The sequence below is a fragment of the Carlito syrichta genome, unplaced genomic scaffold (genome assembly GCF_000164805.1).
Source record: "Carlito syrichta isolate Samal-C Ts95f unplaced genomic scaffold, Tarsius_syrichta-2.0.1 Scaffold309322, whole genome shotgun sequence".
NCBI classification, from domain to species: Eukaryota; Metazoa; Chordata; class Mammalia; order Primates; family Tarsiidae; genus Carlito; species Carlito syrichta.
In genome coordinates this window covers 483949-493424 of record NW_007253418.1, presented here as the reverse complement: position 1 = coordinate 493424, position 9476 = coordinate 483949, and the positions used below count along the sequence as shown (strand labels likewise).

Below are 9476 nucleotides of genomic sequence, written 5' to 3'. Positions count from 1 at the left end.
TCCGGGTTCGAGACCCGCCTGGGCAGCGAGACCTCATCTCTACAATAAATCAAAAAATCAGCCAGGCGTGGTAGTGCATGCCTGTAATTCTGGCTACTTGGAAGGCTGAGGCGGAAGGATCGCTGGCGCCCAGCAGGTCGAGGCTGCGGTGGCCGGGAGCGGCCACTGCACTCCAGTCTGGGTAACAGAGTGAGACTCCAACTCAAAAAAAAAAAAAAAAAAAAAAGATTAACGTGCAGAAAGGTTGCCCCAGGTTTTATAAACATATGGAATTGGGTCGAAATAGTAATCATTGTAATCTAATAATTAGATTTGTTAGAATATTCTAATAGATTAGATAGATTCTAATATGGGTTAAGCCTTAGAGACAGACTTCATCTTGAATGAATGAATAGTAACTTTTAACTTGGCAAGGCCTTGCACGGTAAGAAATTGTCATATGGCCACAAGTGGTAGCCCATTCTTACAGTAATTTTAAAAAATTCCAAGCTATGTTGTCTAAAACATTATTAATTGTATGTTGTCAAAAACAGTTTATGCAACTCTATGCAACTTAAAACTCCTGTGTGTTGCCTAAAACAAATATTAGATTCTTTCTGTTGGATTTGAAACTTTTATCATTTGATTCAATTTTGTCTTATAATGCTGAACCATAAATATTTTGAAATTTCAGAAAATCTTCCACGTATAGAAAAATTGTAAAGACTGTAAGATAGCCACTGCTAGTTTTGTTTGTTTAAGTTAGGGTCTCGCTCTATCACCTAGGCTGGAGCACAGTCACGGCTCACTGCAGGCTTGACCTCCTGGCCTTAAGTGATCCTCCCTTCTCAGCCTCTTGAGTAGCTGGGACTACAGGCACACGCCAACATGCCCAGCTCATTTTTTAATATTTTTGTAGAGACGGTGTCTCACTATGTTGCCTAGGCTGGTCTCAAATTCCTAGGCTCACGCTATCCTCCCACTTTGGCCTCCCAGAGTGCTGTGATACAGAACAAGAAAGATGGTATGACTTATCAGTAGTTTTTCAGAATTTCTATTTTAAAATTGGGATTTTTTTTTGCTCTTAGAAACACAATAATAAGTACAAACAAAGAATTTTCTACTTCAGTAAAACAGAAGTGAACATGGAAACAGATCATGGTTTGCACTTTCTCACTTCCTAATATTAACATTCAGAACTGTTAGTGTTATAACCTTTCTTCCCACTTCTGTAAATAGAATGAGAAATTTAATTCAACTTTTGAGTTTATACATTTCCTATATTTGTGATAGTAGTACTTTGCTATACCAAATAGCTAAGATTATTGATTGATTGATTCTCAGGGTCTCACTCTGTTACTCAGGCTAGAGTGCAGTAGTATGATCAGAGCTCACTATAACCTCAAACTCTTGGGCTCACCATCATGCCCAGCTAACTTTTTTTTTTTATAAAGACGGTGTCTTGCTATATTGCCCAGACTGGCCTCGAACTCCTAGCCTCAAGCTGTCTTCCTGCCTTGGTCTCCCAAAGCACTAGGATTGCAGGTGTGAACCACTGTGCCTGGCCAAGATTTTTTATTTATTACTGAGTAATTTATATAAAACAGAAATCCTCCAAAATGTATGGATTCGACCATGTTGATCTGTTTTATGCATCTCATAAGATTTAGTTAGCCTTTAACAACCTCACTATGACAGGTACATTTATTTTATTTAGGAAAATGGATATTTTACTTATTACTGCTCCAGAAAGGAAGCTAGTCACTTCCATTTCTGGCTCCTGTCTTCACTACCAAACCCTTTCAGAAGACATGGTAAATTGTTTCTAGAGTCTAGAAAAGCAAAGGACCCCGTTTATTAGGCTTATTACTAGTTTGCTTGCATCCTGCATTGCCTTAATTTAATGTCATTAATTATATTGATATGTATGCAATGAATAAGCCAACTATAATGAATATGCATACCCTGAAATTTAAAAGAACACAGTGCCCAGAAAATAAGTATGTTTTGGTTAATTTAATTGTTCTTAGAGTCAACCTGACTCTTTTGTTTCAATACTTGCTCAAAAATCATTCTAAAATCTTCTGGTTTCTTCGTTGCTTTAAAAACATACTTTGTAGTAAATATAACTTAAATATTTTGAGGTCAGCATCTCCCATTTGTTATAGCAGTTTTCTAGTCAACAAAGATTGGCATGTTGGTGGTAGTAGAGCTGAACTGCCTCACCTAGCCTTCCTGACGCACGTGCATGGTGGCAGGTCTTATGGCAAAATTGTGAACTGGCCACAACAGAAGCATAGATGAGATTACTCTGAAGAGTGTGGCATGGTGTCTCACGCCTATAACCCCAGCACTTTGGGAGGCTGAGGCGGACAGATTACTTGAGCCCAGGAGTTGGAGACCAGCTTTACCCCATCTCTACAAAACAACAACAACAAAAATAATTAGTGGACATGGTGGTACTCATCTGTAGTCCCAGCTATTGGGTGGGGTAGGGAGGGGACGCTGAGGTGGAAGGATCACCTGATCCCAGGAGGTCGAGGCCGTGATGAGTCGTGATTGTGCCACTGCACTCCAGCCTGGGTGACAGAGTAAGACCTCCAACTCAAAAAAAAGAAAAGGTTACTCAGAAGATCATTTTATTATTGAGAAGTATCTGTCCTTTCATCCAAGTATTCATTTATCCCCTATTCAGAGAGTAGCATTTTATTCTGCAGGATACAATAAAAGTAGCAGACTGCTTTCTCCCCCTGAAGCCCAACTGGGAATATATAGCAAATACGTGAAATATTTTAGAATCAAAAAGCTCATATGATTAGGTACCCACATGAGCATTCAGGCTATCAGTACTATAGGGCTTAGGACTAAGGAGAGATTAATGATTACCAACCACTGGTAGAGGCAGCTGCCTTAACAAACTGCTGTCTGAGCTGGATGTTGAAGGGAGAGTATAGTTGAGGTTCCCTGGAAAGCGAAGGTACAAGAAGGGTGGCAGAATAAGCATAGCCCTAGTGGAAGATACAACAAAGTGCCGACAATGTGGGAATGAAGATTCAGTACTTTGGGAAGCGAAAAAAATTCGGAGTGTTAGATCCTGTAAGATGCTGAATTAAATATTTATTGAGCTTAGAGAGTAGTCAGAGTGTTGTGAGTTTTTTCTTAGTAAACTCAGCTACTGATGGCTCATTCACTTGCATTTTTATTATGTTTATTCTTTACATGAAAGTCAGATACAAGGCAAAGGTTGGTTGGAAATTTTGGTGATTTCAGTTCATTGAAAATTTGCTGGGTTTTGTTTAAATGAATTCTGGAGTGTAACCTACCCAATGCCTCAGTAAGTATCTGGGTTTAAAGTGTCTTGTGTACTTTCCTGATATACTGCTTTTACTTTTGCCTTCTTAATTGCATATGTGGTTTTATTTTAGAAAAGCAAGTGAGGGTTTAAAGAGCATAAACCCAGATGAGACAGCACCCTCTATGCGACTACTGGCCTATGGTAAGTTGGAATTCCAAGGAGTTGTTGAGAAAAAAATCAGACTTGGCATAAAAGCCAGTTTTTTGTTTGTTTGTTTTTTAAAATTGAGCTAGAGTTTCACTCTGTCACCCAGGCTGGAGTACAGTGGCATGCTCACAGCCACCGCAGCCTTGACCTGCTGGGCTCAGGCAATCCTTCTGCCTTAGCCTTCCAAGTAATTGGAACTACAGGTACACATCTCCACACTTGGCTCATTTTTTGATTTTTTTTTTTTTTTTTTTTTTGAGTTGGAGTCTCACTCTGTCGCCCAGACTGGAGTGCAATGGCCGCTCCCGGCCACCGCAGCCTCGACCTGGGCTCCAGCAATCCTTCCGCCTCAGCCTTCCGAGTAGCCAGAATTACAGGCATGTGCTACCACGCCTGGCTGATTTTTTGATTTATTGTAGCGATAAGGTCTCGCCAAGTTGCCCAGGTGGGTCTCGAACCTACGATTTTTTTATTTATTGTGGAGACAAGGTCTCACCAAGTTGCCCAGGCTGGTTTCAAACCACTGGGCTCAGGCAATCCTCTCACCTCCACCTCCAAAGTGCTAGGATTACAGATTTGAGCCACTGCCCCTGGCTAAAGCCATCTTTATCTATTGTGTCTTTGTAGGTGTCAGAGTATTTTATCACTGTGGCCTAGGGCATACACTGTCTGCTTACTTTTCCCACTTTCTAGATTCCTTGTGTAAAGGAGAGTGATTGCAGGTGATTTTTATCTGTATGTTCATTAAGTGTTAACCCAGTTTGAAAGCTAAATTTTTAACATGTATACACTCTAGTCACTAAGATTTTTCTGAGTGATGTAATTGTTTACCATGACTTTGGCTGTTCTAGGAGGACTCTTCATATTAATGCCATAATACCTCTGTACATCATTCTGAAATGCCCCATGGAACACACAGCTGCTCTCTCGTTCACCAATGAAACCCGAGACACTGGGAACTAGAAAGAAAGAAGTTTATTTCTGAATTTAGAATTCAAGGAAACAAACCAGTACAGATACCAAGCTCTGCTCCTTGGATTTTACAGTCTATATGTGTAACCATTGAGCTTTGCTGTTGATTAACATCAAACAACATGACTTACAAAGCATTCTGTAGGATTCCAGTTACAATTGCGTTTTGTCAGTTATAACAGTCACTGTTTTTATTTTCTTGGTACCTGTTACCAGGAACCTGTAATTTTCGTTTATCAGTAACTCTAAGCAAAGGAGTCAGTGGAGCTTACTTCAAAATAAAACATTCTTCATTGTGATATATCATTATCAGCTAGTGGGTACAACAAAACAAAAGAGTTTACTGGCTATGGTTACAAGATCAATATAATTGTATTTCTAACTTGAACTATTGATCATAGAAATGAATAAAAATCTATTTTACTAACTGTGTGAATACTGCCATAGGGTCAGTGACTCATTCTGCTCCGGGAGAGTCAGCACAGTCTTATAATTCTAAGGATTGCAGTTGTGAGCCGGGCAGTAACCCTGTACAACCAATCATGAATTAGTAGTAGTGGGTCTCTTTACAATTCTGTCAGAATTATTTTTAAAGGTGGGCTCTAGTTCCCCCAGTTTGGCCTAAGAACACATAGTCCCCTCCTTAAGCTCAATTCCAGTCCTGAGCCGTCAAACTTAACTCTGTGAAGTCTGTTATCATAGACAAAGGCAGAGCCTCCTTGTCATGTCCTCCTGAGTCTCACCCATTTCTTCTGTGCCTTTCTAGATCTTGTTGTTCTTTCCTTTTTCAGTTCTTTGCTGCATCCCATCGCTTTTTTCCTTTGCCCTTTCTCCTTCTCTCTTTACTCACCATTTAACCAAGCACTTGCCCTTCCAGCCAACCGTCCGCTGCTTTTCCCTCCCACAAAATCATATTACTTCGTCCTTAGAAATTTGATTTGAAAATAAATCTTTGCAGGAAAAGGGTTTAACAGTGTTTTTCTTTCTCTTTAGTTTCTGGCTTGGGCTTTGGAATCATGAGTGGAATATTTTCCTTTGTGAATACCCTGTCTGACTCCTTGGGACCAGGCACCGTGGGCATTCATGGAGATTCTCCTCAGTTCTTCCTGAACTCAGGTAAGTGTCTTGGAGCTGTCTATGTCCAAGTGATCATTCTTATTGGAGTACACTGGTTCAGTATTCCAGTGAATAGAGATTTTATGTCATACCTTTTAGAGGCAAAATACTCTTAGGCAGTACTAAGTGAAAGACTTAGGAAAATGAAAATTTTGGTTGGATTGCTTTAGAATTTTAGAGTAGAAGTAGCTTCCATGAAACTTATTTTTATCCTGCTACACTGACAATTTTGCTGTATAATTGAAATATTAGAAGTGAATTTTAAAGGCCGTATGCTCTTTTTGGTTTTATCTTCAGTGTAAACCCTAATCTTTGTCATCATGGCATCTTTTGGGGATAGGCAATCTAATCTTGAAATTGAGAGGAAAATGGGATAATAGATGAGTTGATCCTTTTATCCAAAGATACAGCTAAAAGGACTAACTTACTTCAAATTGATTTTTCATCCACCAGCTAAAAATTGTCATCATGATGCAGTGATCACAAATTTGAACGTTGGTAGTGTACCTAACTAACATAAGATTTCTTCTGTATTCTACAAGAAGACTCTTTAAAAAACAGAGGGAGGCACCTCCTGTGTTGTTGGTTATTTCCACCACAGTGATGCCGTTGTGTAAGTGATCTCATGTGCATGTTCTTTTCATGACATCATTATTTATTGAACATCTGTGCTCAAACTTTTCGGGGGGATTATATTCTTGTAGGGGGAATGACATGAAAAAAGAGAAGTATTTTAAGAACAAGCTTCCGGTTTCTACCAGTTTGACTGGCAGAAAAGATAGGAAAAGGTTTGATGCCCTAGTCCCATGGCCACTCATTCCTCATTCTCTGCAGAAGCTTTGTGTCCGTCTCACTTCTGGCCATGACGTCTCCTGTCTCGATTGTCTTCAACTTCCAACTGGTTAGTCTTTCTTTGACATGCTTTCCATGTGAATCTGTCCTGTATGTAGCCACCAAACTAATCTTCACTGTTTCAAAAATGTTTTGGCTTTTCAAGATCAACAGGATAAAGTCAAGGCCCTTTAAATCTGGCTACAAGTTAGAAGACAGGAAATTGTGTTAACGAGTTGTACTTATTTAATGACAATTCCAACATAGCAAGTTATCTTCCTTTTAAACATTCTATAGTTGGACTATTTCTGGCAAGTTTGTTAATGATTGATTATACTGAGTGTTACATTTTTAGAATACTTGAAATATTAATAAAGTCTGTTAGAATCCAGTATAAATTAATAAAACATAATTTTAATAGAGTGTTGGTGCTACAGTTTTCTATACTTCCTTATACAGTTACGCTGCTTTCTGATACTGCCATTTTCTTTTGATCTTCAGTTTTGCCAACTTCTTTCACTAGATGGTGCTAATTCCCTTTAGTGACATATAAGATCTGACAAGTTTTCAATTCAATTTTACTGAATACTGAAATTTTCCTTGAATTCATAGAAATTACAAATACAATCCCGAAACTGCTAATAAACCATTCTGCCAAAAGAATCATTTTAAACATGTTATGAAAACAGCCTATGAGGTCTGACAAATAAGTTTACAAACTCATCCTAGAAAAAGTGCTACATACCTCATTGCTGAATATCACTACAGTCACCTTTGAAGTACTCCCCTTGGGAAGCTACGCACTGACGCCAGTGCCAAGTCCACCTGTCAAAGCAGTTTTGGAACTCTTTTTTCTGGAATAGCCATCAGAGGCATTGTTGCATTACCCTTGATGTCCTGAATGTCATCAAAATTTCTTCCTTTCAATATCGCCTTTATCTTTGGGTAAAGAAAAATCATTGGGGGCCTGATCAGATAAGTAGGGAGGGTGTTCCAATACAGTTATTTGTTTACTATCTGAAAACTCCCTTACAGACAGTGCTGTGTGAGCTGGTGCATTATCATGATGCAAGAGCTCCTTCGGGACAATTTTTGCACATGCTTTTCTTACTCCAAGATTTTCAGTTAAGATTTTCCTGGTTCTCTGTTGATATTTATTTGGTCTGCTATGCTTTTCACGGTCAGCTGATGATTTGGATGCACAATTTGATGCATTTTTGCAATGTTTTCATCACTTCTGCTCATTACTAGCTGTCCTGACCTCTCTTCATCAGTGATGCTTTCTCCTCTCAGAAAAACATTTAATCCATTTGTATGCTGTCGTTTTCTTCATGGCATTGTCCCCATAAATATGGGCTAACATGTCCCTGATTTACTTCCACTTTTGCCAAGTTTAACAAGAATTTAATGTTTGTTCATTGCTCTAATTCAAACTCCGATGTTCTCATGATGACAGCTCTTTTGGTCATTCCAGAAAAAGAGTTTCAAAATTGCTTTGACAGATGGACTAGGCGCTGGTGTCAAGTGCATAGCTTCCCAAGGAGAGTACTTCGAAGGTGACTGTAGTGATATTCAGCAATGAGGTCTATAGCACTTTCTTTTTTCTTTTTTTTGAGTTGGAGTCTCACTCTATCACCCAGACTGGAGTGCAGTGGTATGCTTTCAGCCACCCCAGTGTCGATCTGCTGGGATCAAGCAATCCAGCCTGGTGGACAATGAGACTCTAACTAAAAAAAAAAAAATAGATATATGCTGTATGATCTCGGTATGTGCATAGGTTTACAGGTGGGCATGGTCTAGAAATCATGTGTCTGTATAGGTTAATTCTTTTGTATTTGCATTGTGTAGTAGGCTAGCTTTAAATTTTATTAGAATCGTTGCCATTTCTGGGTAATGTGTATGGAGACAAAAGTATGGGAATTGGAGTCCTAAGTTTGTCTTATCCTGACTCATTGATTTAGTCTTTTGGGCAAGTCCATTGGCTTACTTAATCACTCATTCCACAAATAATTATGAATTGTTTTTATTCTATAGGACTTATACCATGCTATGAATATACAGCCCAGTTACTGTCCATAACCTCACTCATAGTGGAGAATAGAGACAAACAGCTAACGCCAGTAGAGCGTGATAAGTGCTACAACAAGAAAGTCTTGAGAGCACAGAGGGCAGGCTCCGACCCACGCTGGTATATCACTGTCCTTTGACTATGTAGCTTTTACCACAGCTGTGATTAGCTGATTAACGGCACAGTCCATTGTTTGATGTCTTTCGCTACAGTTGGGTGCTAAGCTGGGCAAGTGCAGGGATGGCATCTGTCCTTTCACTACTGTATCCTCAGCACCTTGTGGCATCCTTTGTTTCTAGATGGCACTCAATACATATGTACTAAAAGATGAAAGCTAGGCTCAGCTTATGGAGGAAGTGCCGTGTGAGGAGAGATTAGCTGATAGGATGAATAATAGCTAGCTAGGCAAAGAAAGAGATCGTCAGGGAAAGGTGTTTCAGGCAAGGGAAGGAGGCTGCTTCCCTACAGGCCTGGAGATGAGAGACATTGTTCGTCGGGCAGAGGAAGTATTAACCATCCATCTAACCCTCAGTTTCCTGGTCTTTCAGAAAGGGCAAAAATAATGCCTATCTGGCAGTTGTTTAGAATTAAATGAAATTAATCTAGACAATCTATACTTAACTGCTCTATAAAGTCTAAAATGGCTTAAGACTATTATTAAGGTAGAGAATCTGGTTCTTGAGATGAGAAAACAGAATTCAGAGAAAGAATATTTACTCTAGTATTATGTGGAACCTAGGTTTATTGCTCTGAATTACTTCATTTATGCTTTAGAAGAAAAAAATATCAGCCGGGCTCGGTGGCTCAGCCTGTAATCCCATGCTTTGGGAGGCCGAGGTGAGTGGATTGCCTGAGCCCGCGGGTTTGAGACCTGCCTGGGCAACTTGGCGAGACCTCATCTCTACAATAAATCAAAAATGAGCCCGGCGTGGTAGCGCACGCCTGTAGTTCCAGCTACTCGGAAGGCTGAGGCGGAAGGATTGCTGGAGCCCAGCAGGTCGAGGCTGC

At 39.7% G+C, this 9476-nt stretch overlaps 1 protein-coding gene across 1 annotated transcript in view; it reads left to right on the top strand.

Annotated features, from left to right (window-relative positions):
* The window catches only part of APH1B (aph-1 homolog B, gamma-secretase subunit), a 33013-nt gene that overhangs the window by 4644 nt on the left and 18893 nt on the right, over positions 1-9476 (top strand). The window contains exons 2-3 of the mRNA XM_008067163.2: positions 3405-3475; positions 5447-5569. Coding sequence (XP_008065354.1) covers positions 3405-3475; positions 5447-5569 — 194 coding nt within the window. The remainder of the gene's footprint in view (positions 1-3404; positions 3476-5446; positions 5570-9476) is intronic.